The following is a 25117-nucleotide window of genomic DNA, read 5'->3' as shown; positions in this document are numbered from 1 at the left end:
GCACAAACATGGCGGCTGCAAATAGCGTAACTGTCCCTTGAGTGTTGTAACATACACTTCGTAAATTATATATGTAAGATCAGATACTATGCCACTATTTATGCTGAAAAAATAACTTTCTATAATTGAATGAATGTAGTGTCATAAAAAATACTGGATTTTATTGACTCTGTTTGTTCCAACAGAAGCCAATGTGGCGCTACGTTCCACGGCTACGTCGACGTCACTCAACTTGCAGACATGGCAACCATCGGTTTGGTAAGTTGTTCGCTTTGCGTTGAAATATCGTGGTTTGAGCGTTCTTTGTCAGCCTATAGCTTCGCTCTGAATTTAGGAGGAGGCAGAAGTAATCGGCAGACGCAGAAAAGCAATCACTTTATCTTCAGATCGTGAAGCTATGGCGTACACGTGGCGCAGGTTTCGAGACGCCGTCTACATAAACACGGCATCAAATGAGCCGGCATTTCAATACTGGACAAAAATACCGCAAGATAGTCGTATTGCACTGGCAAAATATGTATTTGTGATTAGTCCTTTGTGTATGTCAACAGTCCAAACTTGATCGGAACGCTAATTTTGTCAAAAAACGCTGCTTGGAGCATTTCTCGCCCCCGTTATCAGCGCTGAAAGTTGAGAAACCATGTCCACGTAGCTTAGGCGTTTCGCCGTTCTCTATAACATAGTAGCTCTCGTTTGCCAGCGTTCTAAGGTTGTTTACTACCTCTTATTTAAGCACGGATGTATGTGTTGCCTGCAGTGCGTGACGTTGAATTCTTCGCTTCCGTGTTTCAGTTGGGCATCGAGCACATGTACAAGTATGTCAGCCCGGTCAACCCGGCTGTCTACCCGCACCTCACGCTGGTGCTCATGGGCATCGGCCTGTTCTTCATGGCCTGGTTCTTTGTGTATCCTTTGCTGCTTATGTGTGTCACGGAAGTGATACGATGCTTTTAAGCCGTAGGTACTTACAACCGATGTCCAGTGACTACCTTTCTATGAAAACGTTAACATCCACAGCAGTTGACGCGGGAAAAGCGATTGGATTTTTTTTTTCAAATATAATTTTTCTATTTGCAAACTCTCAATTAAAGTTCCGTAGATGCTGATGGCAATGATAGGTAATAACAAACTGTGAAAACTGGTCCCAGTGGCAATATAAACACCATACAAACTAAGCAGTGATGCTTTGGCAAGAAATAAACAAATTCCCTAACATAGGAATGCGCTTGAGGTGCTGGCACATCTTCACTGCACAGTGCACATTGTAAGATATTTAGGCAAAGTGAATTGTATACGTACAACAGCACTCTTATGTGTCACCATCCTGTGAGGGCATGTAGCACAACTGCCATCATTCCATTTGCTTGCACAGAGGCATTGTCTCATACCAGCAAAAACTATTTTGAGGTTACAAGAACGCATTCAATCACGCGAGAGCCTGCAGGGGTAGCAAAGAAGCACATTTTGTCGAACTGCAAGAAGTGTGCTTAACAAGAACCGAAGCCTGGTCATTTTCATGGAGTGTTCCCTCATGTCATGTCACCCAGCCTCCTTTAATATGGGTGTTGCCTAGCGCAGTTGTGATTGCGACCGAGCCCGTTCCGGATCGAATTTCTCGGTCGTGATTGGCTCCTTTGCGCAAGCCGCAAGATGGAGCCAGTCGCAGTCGAGCATTTCGTCGATTGGGTTCGATCGCAATCAAAAGTGTATAAAACACCAGTATAAAACATTGGTTTTGTGTAACAGACCAAATTGTGTTTGTTGTCATCGTTATTAAACATTAAAGTGACTTCGCCAATACAATATAAGGCACATTGCGCATGATTACTGCCTGCATGAAGAGAGCTGACTAAGGCATGATGCAAGGTTGTGGTGAAACAAGGTCGTGCTTTATATTGGTAGGATTGAGTACAGTTTAAGCAGCTGGGTGCGATATTTTGACTTGAAATAATTCAGAAAGTCATGTAAAACTAGGCGAAGTAGCACCATACTGCAGTGCTTCAGTACTGTTCATGCTGAAAAGGAGTGCCTTCTGTCATGTCAACGAATAGAACTGGAGTGGCCCTCATTGTACATGGGCATACAAAAGTGGGTTGGTAAATGTGTGGATTTTTTTTTTTTTAGTCTTTGAGCTTCAAAACGTTATTAAACCATGTCGTGAAATGGAAAACGCGAGTCGCACATAGTAGTGTAATATTGACTTTGTAGACAGCTTGACCAGAGAAAAATAAAACAGGTCTCAACAAAACCACATATGTATCTTGGAGAAATGATTCAGTTCTGAAGGCACGAATTGTGCAATGACTACCTCCAATAAGCAGCAGGTTAACTTTTCTTTTCGTTATTGTTCCATTTCCTTTCAGCTCCATTTGTAACCTGGTGCACAGTTGCTGCAGTGCACAAGTCATTAGAGCAATTGCTTGAGCACAACCGCAATTGGAAGAAGTCATGAAAAAAATTTGCACAACGCTTTTCATGTGACAGTCACAAGATTGGGTGTTCTGGGTGGTAAACGTTTCCTTCCCATATTCATCTTGAAAATTGCCTGTCAGTTCCTTCAAGGCTGTGCGCATAAGTGAAAAACATGAAGCACTAAGTTATATGTGTTGCAAGCCTGCTACAAGTATTCTCAGTGAAACATGTCAACGGTTTTGATTGGCTTGAGACATTTCTGGCATTGTTTTCTGTATTCGAAAGTATTGCAGCTTTCTCTTAATTAGAATGTACAATATTACGTATGGATCTGTCATTAGTGCCTCGTTTTACAGCCGTCTCGGATTCGAAGTTCAGCCTCTGGAGGACAGCATGTCTTTCCATGTGCCAATTTTGTTTGAAACTGCCATGCCACTTAGAAGTGATGCATTGAACACATTGGCCTCATTGATGCACTAATGATATTGGATGCCATGAGGATAGCTTTCAAGACGCACTGCTTAGCATAATCCGGCATCGTTGACTGGCGGTTTAAAGTGCATCCTTGACTCTTACGTGCGTACAGCTACGAGGTGACCTCGACAAAGTTCACGCGAGACCTCTTCAAGGAGCTCATCATCTCTCTAGTCGCCGCAGTGTTCCTGGGCTTCGGCATTCTGTTCCTGCTCCTCTGGGTTGGCATATACGTCTAGCAACGTGACAACCCGTGGTGCCTTGACAGTAAGAAAATGTATAGATTTTCCATGCATTTCCTGCTTTGACCCAAATGGTTCATGGTGACTAATCAGTGTGATGCTTAACCTAGTACTGGAGACAGTAAATGGATTATGCCGGAAGGGACACTCGTACTGATGTCGCTGCCTCAGCACATGTTGTTTGGCCAAGCCAAAGAAATCTGTGCAGTGAGAAGAGCTGGTGGCAGAGCGGATTCGTTTTCAGTTGACACATTGGTGTTGATCAGTAATGAGACACTGCTCCAGACTTGTTTCTGGACGAAGCATACCTGTCAACGCTCTCGAATTTGTCATAACATTTACGAATTCGGGCTTCTATGAATGTGGCAAGTTTTTCTAAGAATAGATTCTGTTTGTGAACATGTTTCAAAAGTGTTGAAGGGGCGAGCAAGATTAAAGGGAAAAAATGCATGCAACAAAGAAGTTGCAAGGGTGCCTGCATCATCCCCTTGTGATCACGATGCAAGGGGCTAAACAGAGGACTACTTCATTCAAGCATGTTTATTGAGGCAACCTACTCAAGCAGGCTACGTTGACGAAAAGCAGGCTATGAAAAAGTCAGGCTCTGTATTGCTCTTGTGTCTTATCTGTGCCTAGTTTATTGCTGCCTAGGTGCTGTGTCCAGTCGTAAATAAAGTCCGTATGCATGCCAAGTCTGTGTCTTGTGCCAAGGCCAACATAAACACAGATGCATTCTGCTCCCTTCTTTTGTCATGTCAACGAGTGTTTTTACAGATTTTAAGGTTCACAGGTTGGCAGGTGTGGCTAGAACGTTGCCGTTATTAAAGCGTTAATTTCATATGGAAAAAAATAACTGTCGTGCCATTTGTCACTGCTATGGTGAAAGGTGGCACTTATCGTAGTGCTTGCTAAGACACAAGCTTCACGTCCGCCTGGTATAAAGTGAAAAGCACCATGCAAACATCGACGGCAGCAAAATCAAAATTTTTTTTAGTGCTATTGCTGCACATGACTTGCGTTCAGGCCTATTCTTAGATGAAACGGAGAAGTAATCCGTTCAAACGTGCTATCAAGCTGAGCCCACTGTGAAATGCTGCCCATCTGTGAAATTTCAGCACATACAAGCCACTGGTGCAACTTTAAACGTCGTCTGTGCCTTGATGTATTTAGACAACACAATGTATGGAGCTTAAAACCACACGTGCCATACAGCACAATGCAACTTCTTGTGCTAGGTTATTCTCAGAAGCAGACATTGTTTGCCTGAAAAAGAAAAAATCTCCATATTTTGCTACTACCAAAGTTTCTTTAACTCTCAAACTAGTCATTGCTTTATGACACATATTGCAATTTAATAATTGCAGCTGGTGACTTCGAAGGTCATATTCACTTGGAATGAATTCTGAGGATGACACTAGTTTCAAGATATGCATTCTCAATGTTTGCAACAAAATGCATTGGTATTCCAGAAACATTTTAGCTTCGATGCGCAAAAAGGCATTTTGTTAAAAAGTAAGTGAAACGACAGCATTTTCATCACAGCTTTGACACATCTCAAAACTGGTGCTAGTTTCAAAATTTGTTCTAAGTGGATGTAGATTGCCTAGGGGGATCATTGCAGTGGTGGGAATGCTGCGACAATTGCTCCAATCTGCTACATTCTGTTAAAGCTGTTACATCCGTCCTACATGAGAGAAACTGCTCCAGGACGTGCCGCACACTCTCAAAGGCCACAGCGAAGAGGATTTGTGGTGAACATCAGGCGGTGGTTGCCACCACGTTATGCGAAGCATGCCATTGCATCTCCAGCCATTCATAAAGCTAAATGACCTGAAAGGTCACTGATCTAATTCAATCCAGTGCGTGCTCGTGCATGTTCGCGGTCAGCTATTTAAAAACTCTGTGCACCATATCTGTAGATTGTGCATGGATTTGGATAAAGTTGTGTAAGGCCTAGTAGTAGGCCCATTACGTGTTGTTGGCGTGTCTTCGTACCAGTGGTGTAGTCTCGGTGGGAGAGGCGTTCCTAAACCAACGATGCAAACTTTGCGCATTCAGCATGGCAGCTGTGTCATGGTACACACAGCAAACTGGAACTTGCCCCCTTGCATGTTACTGACGGCTTTGCCGTGTCGCATTTATCTGTATCTGCTTGTAACACAGGGAACTTGTAGCTCGGTCGTTTTTAGGGGTGTGCGAATATTCTAAACTTTCGAATAATGAATCAAATAGTGTCCTATTCGATTCAGTCTTCGAATCAAGTAGTCACTATCTATATATGCGAACACTTTTTGAATATTTCAAAACGTCAACTGCGCCCAATTAAACATGAAATTGGAACAAATGTACACTAAATTTTCACCCCCGTGGGCATAGTATAAACGTAAAACATAAGAGATTGTTGTGGAGCAGGCTATGTCACTTAGGTAGCCATACTTAACATAGTCCTGTTCATGCGAAAAAACTACTTGTTTTGTCCTAATGCTCCATATGTACCTTTAATAAACACTTCATACATGCTATGTAATGGCAAAAACATGCAAACTTTAAGAATATTAGGATGTGAGCACTGTTTTATATTAATTGTGACAACGGCTGTTCATTATTCAAAAACTATTCCGATATTCGATTCGCTTCTGGCAGGATTCAATTTGTATTCGATTTGCTCTCAGAAATCACTATGCACACACCCCTAGCTATTTTACTAGCTAAGCGTCTTTAGGCCTAAAATAAAAGTGCTAGAATTGCCAACCTGCATGCCATGTGACTTTACTGCCATGAGCTTTTTGTGCCTTTGTGTGATTCGTTGGGGACGTACAGCATTTTAATTTTCTAGCATGATGGTTGATTAAGCACAGGAATAGTGAAGCACAGGCCGATAACAATTCAGAATAGTCATTTTTAATGCTACAAAAACTGCTCCAAAACGCTCTTGGCCATTTTCATCGCTGTCACTGGCTTCAATCTGTATATTGCAAAATGTGCACTAATGTAATTAATTCACAATTTGATAAATGAGAGTTTGTTAGTTAATCATCTGCGCATTTTGATTTTCATTGTAGTTCATGTCTCCCTGTTCAATTGATCCAACTCAATAGATTTGTGCTGTATGCCACAGGTGACTTTTAAGAATTCTGTTAGCGTTTGACAAGAACACCCGGCAGATAAGCCCAGCTGTTCACAGCTGTGGTGAAATTTCATCATGTCTCTGTAGTTGACATCAGGCTGCACTTGTAGATACATGTGGAAGTCTAGATCAACTTGGTGCTACTGTACTTTATATTTTCATGAATAAATACAGTGTAATGACCATGAATTATTCCATGAATTACCGATTGGAAGCTATGTTGGCATATCCAAAATAAATGCATTGGTGTCGGTGACTGCTCTTGTTACCAAGACCCCCTCATTTCTTGATTCCTTTGCATCTTGGAGGCAGGAAGAAAAACGTTTAATTTTGTAAATATTTCGTTTTCTCTTTCTACAATGCAGATGCTGCCTTTTTTTCTTGGGTCCTGTTGGAATGAATGGATGACATTGGTTGCTCACAGTGTATAGCAAGGCACCTCATCATTTCTCCTCCATCACCTTCTCCCCTTCCCCCTCCTTTTTTTTCTATTTTCTAATTGTTGTACATTCCTGGTGAATTGAAGTAAATGAAGTTCGTTTTCAGTGGTCTCCTGTGTGTTGCCTGATGACAAAAGCTCCTGGTTAGCCTGGAGAAGTCGTTCTTCTTTTTTGGGGGGAGAGGGGGAGTGGGGAGTGTCTCTGTCATGGAGGAAGGAAAAAGGTTGCAGCCAAACCTGGTGGCCCAACATGTGATCGCACGTCAAAGTGCGCGGTTGCTTTTAGGGTACCCGCTGTGCAGGCAGAGCTATGTCAGGGCAGCTGAACAAGCGCGCACTGAATAAGAACTACTGGCATAGCTACTGGAAACCAAACCTCTCAGCAAATCTCAATTCATGCTCCGTGATCTCGACGCAAGAGGTCTCGTGCCGGGCTACCACTGTGGCTTCACGGAGCGTTCGCTTGCCAAGACTGGCTGCATGACGTGATGCTCCCTCCGATAACTTTTTTGCCTATTTTTTTCCCCTTCATGGTCTCGGTGACTACTGGTCCAGTTTGGTGTAAACCTACCTGTTCCTATGGTTGACATAGTTCACTTTGCGTTTACCTGCAGTTTGTGCCATCGCACACTGCTAGAGGTTCCTGTGTCCACATGGGTTTATTCCATTCAACCAAGTTTTTCTGCACCTAGGACTTTCCCGAGGTGCAGCGGTGCACCCAGGCAAGGTGCCTCGGCAGTGCAACTGCACCTTTCAACCTTGCAGTGAGCGGGTGCTGCCCAGCCCACCACCTGTGCATTTCATTTGTGGTGCTGCGGGCCGTGCCGAATTACTGAGTGCGCTTGTTGCGATACAGAAAACGGTAGTTGCAAAATTTCAGAAGGCTGGAACATTCTTTACCAACATTAATTTGAGTACTATTGTACACTCTTAAACAAATGTAAACAGTTTAGGGTGTATATTTGCCACACAACAATAATCGTCGTCTCTCTTGTTTGCGTTTCCTTCTTTGAAAATGCTGCGCTCGCTACTTTTCTGTCGAGGATGCTCTGTCATGCTGATAACGTGCATGCTGTTCGTGACTTGGAAGTACCGGGCTCGCAGCGTTAAAGAAAGGAAACACGGACAAGACAGATGACGATTATCATTGTGTGGCAAGGTACGACCCAAAGGGTCAACTTAACTTACGGGATACAACTTTTTAAAAAAAGTTGGCAACCGAGGCACACGGACTGCGTGGCATTGTGTTACTTCGCTAGCCAATCACAGAAGCAAACAAAATCATCGTCATGCGCCGTTTTCAAAATGGCGTATTACTTGATACCTCCGAAGCATCTGCTGTCCTTGAAGAGTCTTTTCATCGGTGGAATCGATGAGGTGTGCAACAGACATGGACAAAGTGTATGGAGTCTGAGCATTTCACTCTTCAAAAGTCTGTGGTACAGTTCATTTCGCTGCTGACACCGTTTTACCCGTGAAACTTCACTCCCAAGTGAAGTGAGACTTGACAGTAAGTAGTTGTAGCGAAACAAACATTTTATTCCAGTTCAATAAAGGATTAGGCTTTTACCGTTCCACTATACTAGACAAGTGAAAACATAAAATTACGCGCTTATAATTTTATTTTTGTGGTTACTGCCCAATTAGGTAAGAGGGAAAGTTTGAAGTACAAACTACTTGCAGCCTAGTGGAGGAACAGTGGCTGGCAGTTATGAGGGTGTGGGTGGGGCTTCACTGCAGACTTGAGAGGAAGCTTTAGCTCGGGCCCAACTCAGACGCGGCCTATTCAAATACATGTAAAACGCTAAAATGTTTTTCTGAGATAACCCCTGGACCGATTTTAATGAAATTTATTACATTTGAGAGAGAAAGTTAAGTTCTAGTGACTGTTGGATGCGGAATTTCGATGTACGGCCTGAATGTTGTTAAAAATATTTTTAAAAATTCGAAGGTTTGAAAGAAATATAAGCACGCAGTTTACAAATTAATAGTTCTGCATCAAAAACAGATATCGTGGTTCTGTAAACGGCATCCACTAGATCATTGAAAGCGGACAGATTTGATATGTCATTTTATATCTTATGTGAATTTGTTAGGATGTGTACAAGGGTTCTGCAAAAGCTGTATTTCCATATTACTAAGTTTTTTGAGATTCATGTGTAACATATCAATTTTGTCCGCTTTAGATGTACTAATAGATGCAATTCACATAATTGAGGTATAATATTTCATTGCTGGTTGTGTACCTGATAGTTTCGGTTTCTGAAAATTTTCGATTTTTGCCATTCTTTAATAAAAATTGACAACCTAAATAAAAAATTTTGAACCAACAGTCACTAGATTTTTAAGTTCTTTTTTTGAATGGAACAAACCTCGCCAAATTTGGTGCAGTAGTTGCCGAGAAAAACTAATTCTTCTTTTACATGTATTTAGATAGGAGTACCCGAGCTAAAGCTTGTATCTGATTTATACCAGTCGCGTTACCACAAGAGCATTGTGGTAACGCGAACCACGGTGACCGCAATCTCGCAACCACAAGCGACGAAGTAGTCTAGCGGGGGCGCTAGAGGTTAGTCGAACTCGCACTACGCGCGCCCTCCATCGCTCCAGACCGCTGTTGTGTGAGCACATCTCTCCATTCGTTTAATGGCGGGAGCGTCTGTGGCGGGAGTTATGGCGGACGACGGAAAAATTTCGGAAAGTGCGCCTTCAACGTCGATTGACCTGCAGGATGAGAACAGTGTCACACTGCAGGACGTGCTCGACGAAGCGCAGGAGCTCGAGGATGATGCTGACGCCGTTTTGGGTGGCAGCGACGACAAAAACTGCACCTATGACCAGGTAAACCATTGGGCAAACGCACCGTGTTGTAGGCCTAGGTTGCCCCCTGTGCGAATGGCCTGGGCTCTAAACCCAACGTTCGAGCGAAACTTGATATTTTATGGGGTTTCTACATGTGCCAAACTGTTGGCGCATGTACCACCGCCGCTGCGCAATCATTCCAGACGTTCGTTTGTGTTGGATGTCTTGGTGATTTGGTAGTTGTCATGGTGTGGCACGATGGAGGCGGCTCAGCTGGCTGAATGGCCGACTGTGCAACAAATGTCAACAAATTTCGCCACGGTGTAATACCGAAGTGCTAGCTGCCTTGCTACGTGTAACTAGTGCTAGGCAACGACGGTTTGCGCAAAAATAACACAATACTCCTCCTAGATTGGCGCGTCCGCTACTGCAGCCGTGACGAAGCGCTGAATGTCGTGTGGAGGTTTTCCGTTGGCCTTGGTCGCTAGATTAGCTGCAAAACTGCGTTAGCAGTCTGAGTTGCCTTCGCTTTTCCTTTAGCTTTTCCTGCTCCTATTGTACTATATCCTGCGTCCGCGCCTTGCACGTACCTTAACATTGGCCCGGAAATGTTGACGGTAGCGACTTGTTGGTCCGTGGCCTCGGGTAGTTTCGGGCATGTAAGAAAGCGCGCCAAATAGATTTCGCGCGCACGCGCGCGTGCATGGTTGTGATCGTTCAAAGGGGACTGGCGTGTATATCTGCTCGGAACTCGTGTCGTCGTCGTACTATGGCTGTGGGCAACCGCTGCTACTCGGTTCGCGTTTCATAACTTTTTCGTTATGGAGCGCGAACCGAAACCAGCGGTATAATCTTCCTGCCGCCCAAAAGAGTTCGCGAATGCGACACCTGCATCAGCGTCAGCGTTTGTATCTCGGGAAAACACTGGACTTGTATTCGCTTTATAGGCAGGTTGCGAACGTAGTTCCCGCGCCTACAAGGGCGCCCCTCGCGGCGGCGCGCGCGGAACCGGCAGGATACGACCGGCGCGCTTGCGTTCGGATAGCCTGTCTGCGCTCTGTTTCGCGCGTAACTGTTGCCTTTTCTGAGCAATGGCGAAGTGCAACACGAGCTGTTGCGTAGTGGGCTGCAACAGCACGTACACCAACTCACGAGGAACAAAGTTTTACAGGTTTCCAAGCCGACCGTATGAAGCAGAACGGCCTCAACACTGGATAGCGCTCCTCCGACGGCATAAGCTGTTTTATGTTCCGGCGTTATGCCAAGCGCGTTAACGCTGAATTCTTTGCTTTTACAGCAATGATGGCAGCAACGGGACACCTGCAGTGTGTACCAGGATATGCAGCAAACAAAGTAGTTTGTTCCCACACTGTACCGCAGTAAAGCAGTGGAACTCTTTCCCAATCCTCTCCCATTTAAAGAGCGCTATAGGGCTTGTTGAGAGATTTGAGGAGGGGTTGCAGCTCTTTGAGCTGGCATACACCCTTCTGCGCCCAGCATGTCAACTAAGGGGCAGTTGAGATGAAAATTTTTGACGGCATGGTTTATTGGAACCTCCTTTGCACGCACTGGAAAATCGCAACATAAAAGTATCGCACTTCCAGTAACTTGGGCGAAAATATTTTCCCAGCGTAATCTGACGCAACTGGTAAGCTCCTCCCACTTTTTTTGTGTTTGGGGAGAGCAACGTTAGAATACTTACGAGTCGTTGGTACGAGTCGGTACGGTCTTACGAGTCGTTGGTACGCCCCACGTTCTTGGATGAGATGTTTTGGATTCGTATTTGCCGTCCTGTATGTACAGGGAAACTACCGCGGCGTCCTTGCACTTCCCTGCGATGCCAGCACGGCAATCGCAGCTCTCCGCTAGGATTTGTCTGCTGTCGCCGATCTTCAAGAATCAATGTCGCCTATAATTTCATGCGTCCACACCGTAGATTATATAACGAAGTAACTTACGCTGAGCTTCACGCATCTCGCTGGCGCGTTATTTTTCGTTTGCGGAATACACCTAGCAGTCACTTCCGATCAGTGCGAGTTCAACACTTCCCTCACGTCATAGACGTGCCCCACTTCAATTAGACGACTTCCTTTCTGTAAATTCTTTTCATGGGAAAAGCTGTGAAGATCTTGTAATTCCCGAAACCCGGCTAAAATTAATATCGGCACGCTGTTTCGCGCCATCGCTACCGTTTGACAGGGCGCCAAACACGCAGCGCGGGCTGCTGACGCCGTGAGTCATCCTACCGAATTCGCGCAACTATTCGTCAGATGGCGCTAGGGGTCGGAAAGACAGGGCGCCGCCTAGCACTTGCAACGTGCCCATGAGGACGGTCGCGCGTCTGACGCCCTCTGACTGTGAACGTGCGGGCTCTCAAGATAAATTGTATCTTCATCATTTTGTTGCCGTGAAGTTTTGCTTTATCTTGGTCGACGCGCATCGCCTGCTTGCTTGCCTTGCGTGCACACTAAGATGCTTCCTTCCCCTGCTAGCGTACTTGTACACGTGAAGCATGTACAGTGTTCAGAATGTTCTAGAATGGTGAAGCAGCTGGTTGATGATTATGAGCGAATTCCCCTTTGAAACGGGGTGGTGGCATCTGCCACCACACTCTAGCGTAGCATTTAAGTTCGTAAGTAACTTTAATGTCACTGAACATGTTTTAATTTCCATTCCTTGCTGTGTATAAGCATGTCATCACACCGTCCCGCAGTTATGCACCAATTTTTATTCAATGCCACTTTCGTTCTTTTATGCTTCATGCATTGCTAATCTTCCAAGCATCTTGTGCGTATGCTTGCTGTGCCATCGTTTACTTCCTCATTGCTGTCTGTAAATCGCAGAGCTTTGTGGAGACTGACGGCATTTTTATCTACTGTGCATTGTGGGATCAATCATAGTCGAGGATTCCTTGTTAATCAAGTAGAGTTTCTGTAATTAAACTGTAGTGTGCATTTCATTCTGTACAAATATTCCCACCCCTCAAATGAAACTCACCTTGCAGCTTGGTAACATCTCCATGCACTGGAAGATCTCTTGTGATTCCACAAGAATTTTCATAATCCGCACTCAAAAAATGTGACCCTTAATGATCCGAGTTAAGTGTCAGTCCAGACTAACCGCCGCCAGAAGGTTGACGTCCCTTTTTCTCGCATTAATTTTTTTTAATGTTTATTCCTTCATCTCGAAGATAGCCAATGAGTGCTAGTGCTTGCCGCCCCCCCCCCCCCCCTTTCGTTGTCACCATTTTCAGTACTTCCACGTTTAAGTCTACAGTTGAGGATTGTTGTATGTACTAACTCTATATGTGCATTTCTTTTCCTCCCTCCCCTCTGTGATGACTTGGGGTGCTGAAATGAATATAAAGAGATGTGATTGACATTTTCGAAAAATACATGTAAATGACTCAGCACTATCTTTGCACAGTTCTCACGTGCGAGTCATCTCGGGTAAACCTCCTACAGTTAAAACTCGATTTAACGAAACCCGATTTTATGAAATTTTTGAGCTAACAAAGAAATTTCCATTCCCTGGCAGATACCTATAGGGTTTGATGCTGTCATTAACCTGAATTAACGAAACTCTATTAATGAAAACCATATTTCGTGAAGTGTTTTGTGAAATAAACGTGTAGAAAAAGCAGTGATTTCTAATATTGACACCGATGGGTTTTCGTTGAATGTGTGCTCTAACGATATCGCGTTAAAACATCCAGGCGCCCAGTCACGGCCCTAGCTTTATTTTGGCGATGCTGCACACCGTGCATGGAAACACGGACTCGGCAGCCCGTAGCACTCTTACATACCAAATGGTGCTAGGAGACAGTGGTGGTTGCTTTAGTTAGTGGAACAGACACTGTAAGCTCTAGAGCAGTAGGCATGTACAATTCTGTGTGCTGTGTGACGTACGATGAGTCAAGCCAACTGCCCCCTACAGGTTTCAGACAGATTCTAGCAGCTGGAGCAGTGATCTTTCTTATATGTTGCAGTTGTATTAGATGCCAGCTTATACTGTGTGTTCCCTGCCTAAGTCAACCTGTTTGCGATAGGGCTCATTCTGTACGGTCTCAGTGTGCTGAGTAGTATAATTGCACTTTAAATACCAAGCTTCCGTCTCTGAATTTCTTAGGCTGTCACTGTCACAATGACGATCTAATTGCATAATGGAATAGATTTTGTCTGCCTCACAAGGTTGGTTACAGTTTATGCCGCAAACACGTTCGGGCAGTGTTTTGGGGGGGGGGGGATGTTCAATGAGCTGCCCTTGGCAGGATATTGCACTTCGACTGCAAACTGAGTTCTGATAGTACCAGTCTAAAGTGCTGTGACATTTATTTCTATCGCTCAAAATTTTCCTTCGCCACGAAGCTTTGCTTATTAATGTTATTGCTTCACGTTCTTATAGGGCTACATCAAGCGGCAGGCCCTGTACGCATGCGGCACATGTACTGGACCAGATTCCCAGCCAGCAGGCGTCTGTCTAGCTTGCAGCTACGCATGCCATGAGGGACACAACCTCTACGAGCTCTACACCAAGAGGTGGGTTTCCCTGCCGGCCACAACCGCTTGCAGTGCAGTCCTTTGCAGTGTGGTTGTCGAACTGAGATGCTCATTCCTAAACCGTGGGGTTTTACGGGCTGAAACCACGATCTGATGATGAGACAAGCCACGGTGGGGAACGCCGAATTAATTTTGACCGCCTTGGGTTCTTTAATGTGCACCTAAATTGTACTCAGGTGTTCGGCTTAGCAGCACAACACCAGAGCTACTAAGCAAATATGGCGGGTAGAGGCTCATTCTAGCTGTAACGTTTACCTCACACTTGCTAATCTACAAACCGTGCAAGGATATTTCAATTTATGATCTGTTTGCAGTGATAGTCGGCTCATATTTGATGCAGTTCACGAAATGATACACCTTACTTCACAGTTGACAGTTCTGTCTCGTTTGTGGTTTTTTTCTCCTCATTTCACCTCCTGACGCAGCATGTCAATTTGTATCATTCGCTTGGGACGAGTAATCAGGCAAGGTCTCGTGCAGCTAAGTGCTGTTGTAAGTGCACGCACCAGTGTGTAGCAGACGTCGGTGTTGTGTGTTATTTCATGCTGGGATAGGGCTCATTGTTGACGCGAAGGGAAAGCGTCAACTCTCGTGAGGATTGTGCCTGCTTTATGGCCAGTTATGTAAGGACTACTGCTGAATGGATTTCCTGCCTGGTTTCAGGAACTTTCGCTGTGACTGCGGGAATGCGTCCTTCCCCGCAAACAACCCATGCCGTTTGTGCCCGGTAAGTGTCAACTTATAGCTGCCTGTAACTTGAGGATCTCTGAGCACGTCTCTGTACCCCGTACTTGTCAAAATGCTGTCGTAGAGTTTCGTGCAAAAATTTATTGAAAGGAACTCTGGCGCTGTGGTCGTTCAGCTACCATGGGGATGGTGGGTTGTGCAAGGATTTGTCTAAAGCCTCCGTGCTTTTGGCTTCAGATGTTCTTGTGGCATCTTTCATTGCAATTTTTAAACTTCCATCTAATAATAGCATTCTAAAAAAGGCAAGGCAGCACGTTTCTCTGCACATGCATAATCATTGTGAACTGTTGCACTTATAATGCAACATATTTTCTAGAAGATGATCAATATTGGAAAGTCACAGTCATTTGAAGCCAGAAGGACTGTGTTTAGACAAATCCATGGATGTGTTCCAATTCTGGCCAGCATCGGAGACAGTCTATGTTAACAGCTAATAAGACAGCTTCGAGCCCAAGTAATGGAAGGCTCCTGGAATCAGCTGGAAGATGTCACTGCGACATGACGCCACCTCGTGTTCATGAGGAAAAGCACATGTCATCTGTACTTTGACACTTTACCTGTGCAAACCTATGAAAAATGCAACGTAGCTTACAGTAAGCGCATAGCAAAGCGTTACTACGTTTTCCTGTGTGCAGAGAACCCTCCCATCGAGTGTCTAAACTTCCTGCTCAGCTGCTATCGTGTTTGGCAAGCAGAGTAGCCTGTGTTGTTTTTGTCTTCCATGCTCTCTTCGCGAAGCTGTCTTTTTATATGGCTTCATCGAGAATTGGACCGTGACTTATATGGTCGCTGTCCGCTTAGCTGTCTACTTTGCCATCTACGGCGAGTATTGGAACACAGCTTGTGTGTATTACTTGCACATCATTCTTGTGTTGGCTGAACTGCCATAGTTGCGTAAAAAAATAAACGGGTACATTTTGCATTTAAGTCTGCTTCATGGTGCAAGCTGCTGTATCATAGGAGCACCATTTACTCTGACACAGATTGATGGCCCCTGTCTGCAGAGACATTGAAAATGGTGTGCAGAAATAATACTTGCTCAGCAAGACTACCTTTTTACACTGGTGTTTTGCAGGGGACCGTCTTATTTATTTTCTACCTCATCTTAATAATGTGATTGCTTTTGTTGACCCCCGGTAGTAACCTGTGAACATTGATTGTTTGTTGTGTACACCAGTTCATTCTGTTTCCAGTGGTGGAACAGCTGCGCCGCGTGCGGTACCTTGCGCCATCCGGCACCAAAGCATGCATAAAAGCGAAACCCTCCCTCCTTCCGTCGATGCTAGCAAAACTGAAATCAGAACGAACAGCACATTATCATCATCATAGAAGAAAGCAGAGGCCCGTCCACACGGTTTCTCGGTATATTGACAAACTCTCTGTGCCTGTCGGAGTCGTCCGGTTCGTCATTCACACATTTTCCTCTGATGGACATATAGGTTCATACAATAAATCTGATAGACATATAATGTAGTGCTGCTGTACAGTCTTGCTGGTGCTTTATTTTGGTGTTCATCAAACCAGCGTGGTACTGTGGAGTTTTCTAAAGCAGGATGTAACATTTTAACCTGTTTATGGGTGATAGCAGCGCTTTCAAAAAGAACTGCTGCAGTCATCATCACATGTGGTGCATAATTAAGAATGGTATTAACGAATGGGGTAGACTATGGTACAGGGGCCATGACGAGAGCCACCACTTCGATGGGTGCCACCGTGTTCATTAATGCAAAACATTTGCGTCGAGTTTGAGTCGCTGCATCATTTTGGTGAAATAGTGTAGCTGACACAAACGCGAAACCCTCATTAGACAGTTTTAGTATAGCGTGCGCTATACCATTGCGTACGCTAAAAAATAGCGGGTCGCCACTGCGCATGCGCTAAACGCTAAACGAAATAGCGGGTATAGCGGGCATACGCAACGCAAACGAGTTAGCGTTAGCGTTTTTGCATGGTTTGCGGGAAACATAGCGGCGGTCCCGGCTGCCCGCTTCGAATTGAATTTGGCGTTGTTTTTGTAAAAATGCACTTCGTTCGCAGCAAATGACCGTGTAAACGGCTTTCGCTTAGTCTCAGACCGCTTCGACAACAGAGTATTATGGATAACCTCGTGGTGTTTTCGAGATCGCTTCTCGTTTCGAACGAGTCGAAGCCTAACGAAAGAAACATTCGAGATGTCAGCGCCACCTATTGCTACAGGCGCGAAATAGTCGCAACAACGGCATATGGCCTCTGAGATCCAAAGATATCGCCGGCCAACTAATATTGTTGAAAACGTGCGCTGCTTAGCGTACGCTGTATTATAGCGTATAGCGTACATTATAGTTGCAAACGCTAAACTAAAACTTTCTATTGCGTCTCGTGCATGTGCATTGCCACTGTCACTTTTTTTTTTCTTTCTTTCGCCCTTTCTTTTTCCCTGACTGCAAAACCATTGCGGTCCCTATTCGAAAGCTCCCTAATGTTCGTGGCATGATACGAGTATATTGCATGATGTCATGTTCAGCGCAGGCGCGCTTCCCCAATCGTTCTTGCGGTGAGCCTTTGCCCACTAGCCGTGACTGTCGTACTAGGTTGCATCCTGGGTTAATGCACATGTGTTTGTTCACAATCTGTCTGTGGTGCCTTCTCTGCTCTGTATGGATGAACCCGGCCATCGCGTCCTTTTACTGCGCTTGCAGGGTAAGCCTCGCGCAAACCCATCTCCACAACATATCGACCATATCAGTTAAAATTTGCATGGTATATGTTAAGCATACATGCGTTGGACCCTGTGCCAAAAGGTGACATGGCTGTTCCACCACTGTGCTTCCCATAAGCTCTTGTTATATATGGCTGCATGAAAAATGTTAATGTTCACATGAGTATGGAATTTTTTGTAATTAAAAAGTACTGTGAACTATGTGCAGTTGCAAGCCAAGTGAACACAAAGAAACATGCTTGAAGGATAAAGAAATACGTGATGTTTAATTACATGAAAGTGACCAATTTTCAAAACAAATACAAAGGTCCTCTTACCACAAAGAAAAAGGAAAGAAAAATCATTTTCTTTACCTTAATCATTAGCATTTGTACAGTGTTGGGGTGTTGTCGCTAGCGCCGTGGTCCCATCTTTGTAACAAGTACTTGACGTCGCTCACTTTCCAATTGTAACGGTGACTGATGGTTATTCCAGGATGCACTACAATGATTCATGTGTAGGAGGTTAACACAGTTGCTCGACGCAATGACTGCCGCTCGCGCTGATCGCACGGCTGCTACAGCTACTGAGTCGTGCTTCCCTTTGCAGAGAAAGGCCGTCCGCAATGACGAGAACAAGTACAACCATAACTTCCACGGAGTCTACTGCACATGCAAGAGGCCGTACCCTGACCCTGACGATGATGTGCGTACCTCACAATTTCATCATCCAAAGCGTGGTTGTTTTACCAGTTTTCTCCTCTCAGGCATGCTGATAAATAGTTGTGCAGCATACGTGTCGCATCGTTTACTGCATTTAAACATTCGCGCACACCGTATTGCAAAAGAAGTCAAGGCCAGCTTTGCATTGCCGACAGTGGCTTACGATCCTGGCACTCGACGCCAAGTGCCAGGATTGTAGAGCTTCAAGGCATTATCGAACATGGAACTGCCTTCTCCTTGGCAGACATCACAGCTCTCTTGTCGCCACAATTACGCTGCAGGCACTGTAGAATTGCACTGTGGTTGTAGTAGTTGTAGCCTGGTAGACTTTATCGTCGCAATCTTCATTTTCCTGACCCTCATCGAGATGGATGTATAACACAACCGACACCAGCTGGAAGCCTTCTAATACCGTCACTTGTGAGTGGCGCCAGTCACGCCAATCACGGTGTGCAATGTCTGATTCTCGCACATGGTATACTGCCCTCGCATCATGGCAAGTAACTTGTGTCATAGGCTCATGCAGGGTGTCTACCAACCGGGAATTCTCAGGGATTTTGAATAGTCTCGAAATTCTCGGAGAAAATTCAGAGAATTTGTGCTTTTATCAGGGAAAATAAGGTGTAATTTTATTGAAAGGGAACGAAAGTTGCACTAATGCTGGCTTCAAGTATCAGAGAGGGACCATAACAAATCGTCTTCGACGCCGTATTGTTGGCTGGAGGAGTTGCCAGTGTACAGTCGACAGATTTTCCGGATGCCCGATTTTTGGGACATGCCCTATAATTTGGACGGCTTCGCGGCACCATAGATTCAATGTATAGAAACGTCTGAAATTTCGGATGCAAGAGCCCTTTTCCGTCCAATTTTCCTGACTTTTTGCCATGACCGCAGGTCCAAAATGAAATTAATCAAAGCCATCACTGTCGGCATTTTCATTGTCTCGCTGCCTCGAGCCGGCGCTCTCGCACGCAGATCCACTGGCAGCCGTAGCCAACATCGCAGCAATGCTATGCCTAGCTGCTTCGACATTCGCTATTGAGCTTCTTGCTGTTCGGTAGTATGGTTTTCATTGAAAGAATTCGCCATTGTCAGCAATGGCACCGACTCTGCCTTCGTAATCCTCACGATTGGCTTCAAAACTTGGAAAGCACGACGCGTCGCATAATGCTTGTTCCCGAAAGTCAGCTTTGCCTCATTACACAAATGTTACACGGTGAGGCATATGCGAAATATTGCGGCAAAACTTAACAAACATGGCACGGGGCAATTGTCACAGGACACAGTATGTATTCCTTAACTAAACACGGATATACTTGCCGTTTTCTGTTGCAATACGAGCACCGATATGCCTAATAAATGTACTGGCAGGCCTTCAGGGCTTTTATCAGACATGCCTGTGGCGATTTGAGCTCCTTCGGGGCAGTAAAAGGCATATATGCATTTTTTTCTGATTGCCTGATGTTCCGGACATTCTCGCTGCCCCTAGGGAGTCGGAAAAATCGGTTGTCGACTGTACAACTGACCAGAAGGATGCTTCAAGTGGTCCATGGTGCAAATGCGCAGTGGAAGGAGGGTGAGAACAGAAAGGACAGATGCATTGAGGGATGAATGAGCAAGGAAGTGTGCCGCCACTTTGAAGGAACTTGAGCTCAGCAAAGTGTTGCCTGATGCCGAGATGCAGGTGTCCCTCGTGCAAACCAATATAAGCTCTTTAATGTAGTGAAAGGCAACACCGAGGCATTGTGTGCGGGCTGAGAGTATGTTAGTACAGTTAAAGCTGACTTACCAATTGCTGAGAGAGAATCTCACTTGTGAGAAAGTTTGGGCCTCATTCCAATGAGCGTGCTACTATCACTTGATAGAAATAGCTCATAGTTGAAAATATTTGCTTTTGTATGCACCTCTTTTTATTCGTATTTGAAACTGTTTAACTCTATTTGCAATGGGCTTTGCCGTTCTTTTTTTTTTTTTTTTTTTTTTGCGAGGATGTTTTATTCACTGTGCATTTCACTAAGCCCTCCCTTCTGTTTCCTTTTTGAGTAAAACAAACACTACTTACTATTCAAACTGGATTAAGTCATCTCTTTTATTTTTTAGCATGCTCACTAGAGAGTGACAGCATCGGACGACATGGTGTCAGCCCGTCTTGACATAAAACAAAGTTCTGTGTCACTCAGGAAATTTTGCAAAGGCACTCGGGGAAAACCTTGAGAACTCGGGGAATTTGGAAACGTAAACTTGGTAGACACCCTGCTCATAGGACGATGTGCGATACCTACAGTCCACTCTCTTCAGACTGGTGTATATTTACAAACAGCACAGAGCTGCTCATGGGTAGCAGTGAAAGACATCGTCGACGTAGCCAACAACTGTTGGTCTCTTGGCAGGAAGGTGAAACATGATTTGGAAGGCTTGCTCGTGAGCAGTGGCCTCAGCGTCGCTGTCAGATTCATCGCTTCACGAATCCGAACTTGAACTGTCACATTCAGAACTGTCGCTCTCAAGCAACCAGAACAAATATGCACAATGCACACCACGATATAATGGGGTCCGTTGCGTCCCTAGATGCCGGTGTAAATAGAGGCGTGCTGTGAACAAACGGGGAATATGTCCGCTGAGAGTTCCGGTCCGCTCCACCGATAGCCCAGTAGAGCGATGCTTTGCTCACTATTTGTGGGACTTGTCAGAAATAGTCGAAAAAATGTTCTCTCTCTCTCTCTCTCTCTCTCTCTCTCTCTACCCTTTTATTTATTTATTTATTTATTTATTTATTTATTTAATAGTACCATTTTTTTTCCTTTATACTGTTGGGCGCTCATACGTAATGTGTGCTTTCGGCTTCTGCTTTTTCCTTTTTTTTGCCTCAGGTGGAAGATGAAATGTTACAGTGCGTCGTGTGCGAGGACTGGTATCACGGACGGGTACGTGTCCACTGTTTTCATAGACCATCTGAATAATTTCTTCCATCCTTTCTGCTCTCCCGAAGACTGGTACAATCATTAACATGGCTGACTGTGTCAGCATCAGCAGCCTTTCAGTGTGTGTGTGTCTGTGAGAAGGAAAATAGGTAGTACTGTAGGTGAGGCTGGGCAGGCCGCATGCGAGCACAGATATTTCGGGGGGGGGGGGGGGGGTGAGGAGGGGGAGGCACTTGCCCTGTGTGCCTCTCCCCCACCTCTCTTTCATGCGTGCAGGACGTTTTTACGAATTTTGAAGCTCACAGGTTGGCAGGTGTGCTGTTACCGACTGCATAAGCGAGTCTCCGCACTTCTGGCGCGTGCCACTAGATCTGTATGGCTTTTGGCCAGGAACATTTATTTTGAGTGACCTGTTTCGTGATATGAGAACAACAGGAAAGTAGAAATTAAGAGTTTAGATGAGGCTAATCGTGGGCAGAGAGCACATTTGAGGCAACGATATCATTGGGTGTAAACAGTAACCCAGAAGGTTGCTTTCGAAGCCAAAAGGGAAGTGGTTAAGACAAATCCATGTGTAGTATCCATCATTCCCATGCTGGAGGGAGTGCTGTATTGGCGGTGTGCGTGGACACTAGGGCCGCATTTGCCTCTAGTAATATTGGTGCAAAACTCTATGGGGTGAGGAAACTTGCAAAAAACAGTGGCACTTGGAAATGCGATGCATGGTTAAGGTTACGCGCTCTTGCATTACATTTGATCTGCCTTCTTTGTTTCCCGCCAGCACATTGGAGGCGAGGTGCCAGCGAACCAGGACGACTCCGTCGGAGGCGACACGTCAGTGAACCACGGCTACTGCGAGGTTGTATGCAACGGCTGCATGAGCAAGCACCCTTTCCTTCGGTGGTACTTAGCGCACGGTTAGTTTTTCTACTGCTCGATTAACAGGACTGCAATTGTTGAAGGCACGCCTGGCTTCCCTTTGCAGAACTGTCGCTCTTGAAGAAGGATGCAAGCTTGTGCGAGGATGCCATGGAAAAGAAGCAGGCAGAAGGAAGTTCATCGGCTTTGGCATCTACGGCGGAGAACGGGGTCAAAGTAGAAGGTGCGTTCATGACTGCTACTTTGAAGATACACTGAAGGGTTTTGTGCGCACCAAAGGTTTTGAAGTTTATTGTCATTCTTATAAAAGTTGAACAGATACTTCTTTTGATTAGAGCCATGGCCATTGAAGCTAGTACGGGTTGTAGTAAAGATGGCAGTAAGGGGAGCTCTAACCGTGGTCAGATGGACAGCTTAGTGACAGCTTGGGCAAATGCCTTTTTGCCAACGCACTGCTGCACTAAAAAGGAAAGTGTCATTTGGAATTGCTGTTGAGTAAATCAGTAAGCACACTATATATACGTGTGTGTGTGTGTAGGCATAATTTGCAAATTACAGCAAAACCCTATTATAATAAAGTGATATACAATGCTGAATAGCTTTGTTATACACTATCTGATATGTCATAATAGTATACAGTTCAACCCGGATATACAGTGCAGTCCACTTATAACTATATCGATAAAGACGAAAAATATGATCGTTATAACCGATGATCGCTATATCTGGACTGCAGTTATCAAAAAAAAAAATTTTTTTAAACGCGTTTGCGCTCTTTACCTTTGCAGCTCTGAACTCGAATTCGCTACTTGCTCTAAAGAATAGATGATGTATACAGTAGGCCGTGAAAAACAAACTTTATTTCTAGCGCCAATGACCGTGTCAAGGATTAGGCGCGCCGAAATAGTCCGAAATCTGCACTTGCTTTTGCGGCAGCTTCAGCTTCACAACCGCGGTGTGCATGGATTCCAGCTGCTGCGCGAACACTGGCGGCAATCCTTTAGCATGCATAAAATCAATTAAGGAGTCGATCGACGACAGTGCACTTTGCGTGGACATCGTGGTCGAGGTCAAGGAGCCACTGTCGATCTCGTTGTCACTGTCGCTGATGCCGTCGCCACCGTCGCACAACTTTGCGTCTGTCGAGACAGCACATCTTCGGCGATCGCCTCGTCGGTGACCTCATCGCAGAACGAGGCAGCACTGTCTGCAGTCAAAAACTCCTCCTTCGACACACCACCTGTGTCACCAGTAGGAACGAGCTCCCAGAGCTCGGTTATGTCAGCGACTTCCACTGGGTCGGTCTCAGCGGGTTGGGGAAGTTCATCCTTACGCACAAAGCCCGCCTTCTTAAAGCCATTGGTGATGAACCACTGGTAAAGCGCCTCTTCAACATCGGCGTACAAGGGGTCTCTAACCCCTTTTCCGCTGATCGGAATGGCCGCTGATAGCTCCTGCCTTCACAATCGCGGTGCTCCCGGTTTTCAAGATGGTTGATATCGTTAACTGGACGAGCTCATACTTCTTCACGAGGGCGCTCACCTTGAAGCCGCATCGAGAGTCCTGCAAAATATCCATCTTCGTGTCAAGCGACACAGCTTTGCGCTTTGTCGGCGCCATCTTCGAACTGGGTTGAACCGTTAGTTGCACGCTGCTTCGGTGGCGTCAGCCTGCTATCGCGAGAGACGCGGGACGGGCGCCACCGCGCCGCTTTGCTTGTCGCTTCTTTTTTTCTTTCTCTCTCTTTCGGAGCGACTCTGGCCGACGCGCATGTAAAGCCCCTCAATCTCCCAAAGTAGCGCCATTCACTTCCCTCCTCCTCCGCTCGGCGCGGCCTCGACGGTGGTGGGCCTGCCGTAGCAGACGACGGCCAACACGCTACGGGAGGAAATCCGCGGAAAAGTTCGTTCGAGCCCTGCGGAGCAGTTTTTTCAATCGAGATCTTTCTTCGTCAGTCGGTAACTGGCCTTTAGAATTTCGTGCTGGAATTGCGGAAGAAATAGAGAAAAGGACCATTATTCAAGACGTATTTAAGGCGTAAAGCGCGCGACGTTGAGAGTTCGTGTTGCTGAAACACAACGCAAGCATGCGGTGTACTCAAACACGCGCGTAATTAGTAAAGTTTCGGGTGTTGACAGCGTGAAAGTATGTGTACGTGGTTTCGTAGGTTCATTTATGTACCTGCAGGATACTTTTGTTCGGCCGGCGCGTGAGAGATTGCTGACCGCTCACAGCCGGAATGGCTGTGTGCGGTCAGCAATGCCTGGCAACAGGGCCGTTTTCTTTCATTGCGGGGTGCTTTGGTAATCGTGACGATATATTATTTTTTTACAAGTACTGCTCCAGGAGGGCACATAAATGGCTAACGGAGGCCTCTGAAGAGCACGTGACATTACAATAATGCAGGCGTCGCAGGGAGTGTTCGCATACAAAATTGGCTGTCCGCGATCTTATTCCCCCTTGGCATGCACAGGCTTCGGCGAGCCCCATCCGGCCCTGGTTCTAGCTTTGGTGTTCCCGTTGCCGCTTTGGTTCCCTGGAGGCGCCGTCAATAATACGAAATAATGACAAGATGTTACAACTAATAAATAAAATTTATTGAAGAAATACAATCGCGCCGAGGCGCCAACTTCTAAAGCAGCGCTAGCGCGCCCGCGCGAGTATTATGAAACGCCAACGAGGAATTTACCAGCCCACGTACGACTCTACGATCAACGTGCACGTTAAACATCCCCAGGCGAGCTAGATAAAGTTATCCGGAGCCATCCACTACGACCTACATCCTAGCTTTAGTCGCTTCTTAACGTTAAAAACGTTAATCACCACAAACCAAATCCATACGTGCGGGCGTACATTCGAAGCTAAAAGACTGCATAGTAAAGCCTGTTTCACATGATGCGATTTTCGTCGCACCGGAAGTGCGATTTCCGTCGTTTGCGATGAAAATCGCAGTCGCAGTGCCGACCCCCCGATTTTCGGCTGCGACCAACCGGTTGGTCGCACCGTCGCACCGATCGCTGCGATTTTCCGTCGAAATTGCGCGGAGAGCTGTCAATGGAGCTATTTCGCCGGTTTGTTTTGGAAAATGGCGTCTCGTACGACAAGTGCAATGCGCG

At 45.6% G+C, this 25117-nt stretch overlaps 2 protein-coding genes across 3 annotated transcripts in view; both read left to right on the top strand.

The window, feature by feature from the left end:
- Nucleotides 1–188: 188 nt before the first annotated feature.
- kud (oligosaccharyltransferase subunit 5 kud) lies at nucleotides 189–6800 on the top strand. 2 transcript variants are annotated; one of them, XM_072284889.1, is made up of 4 exons: nucleotides 189–258; nucleotides 793–905; nucleotides 2999–3153; nucleotides 6621–6800. In XM_072284889.1, the coding sequence occupies exons 1-3, from the start codon at nucleotides 241–243 to the stop codon at nucleotides 3123–3125; spliced, it is 258 nt and encodes an 85-aa protein (XP_072140990.1). In that variant the 5' UTR covers nucleotides 189–240; the 3' UTR covers nucleotides 3126–3153; nucleotides 6621–6800. The 2 variants fall into 2 exon arrangements, with proteins under 2 accessions (XP_072140990.1, XP_072140991.1); XM_072284890.1 differs by having other exon boundaries at nucleotides 2999–3163.
- A 2520-nt stretch (nucleotides 6801–9320) lies between these two features.
- The window catches only part of LOC126543982 (putative E3 ubiquitin-protein ligase UBR7), a 32686-nt gene continuing 16889 nt past the window's right edge, over nucleotides 9321–25117 (top strand). The window contains exons 1-7 of the mRNA XM_050191159.3: nucleotides 9321–9535; nucleotides 13901–14034; nucleotides 14719–14782; nucleotides 18089–18184; nucleotides 21072–21125; nucleotides 21904–22039; nucleotides 22108–22224. Coding sequence (XP_050047116.1) covers nucleotides 9341–9535; nucleotides 13901–14034; nucleotides 14719–14782; nucleotides 18089–18184; nucleotides 21072–21125; nucleotides 21904–22039; nucleotides 22108–22224 — 796 coding nt within the window. The 5' untranslated portion in view covers nucleotides 9321–9340. The remainder of the gene's footprint in view (nucleotides 9536–13900; nucleotides 14035–14718; nucleotides 14783–18088; nucleotides 18185–21071; nucleotides 21126–21903; nucleotides 22040–22107; nucleotides 22225–25117) is intronic.

This window comes from Dermacentor andersoni, chromosome 10, assembly GCF_023375885.2.
Source record: "Dermacentor andersoni chromosome 10, qqDerAnde1_hic_scaffold, whole genome shotgun sequence".
NCBI classification, from domain to species: Eukaryota; Metazoa; Arthropoda; class Arachnida; order Ixodida; family Ixodidae; genus Dermacentor; species Dermacentor andersoni.
The sequence above is the reverse complement of the archived record's forward strand: the minus strand, read 5'-3'. Positions and strand labels throughout refer to the sequence as shown.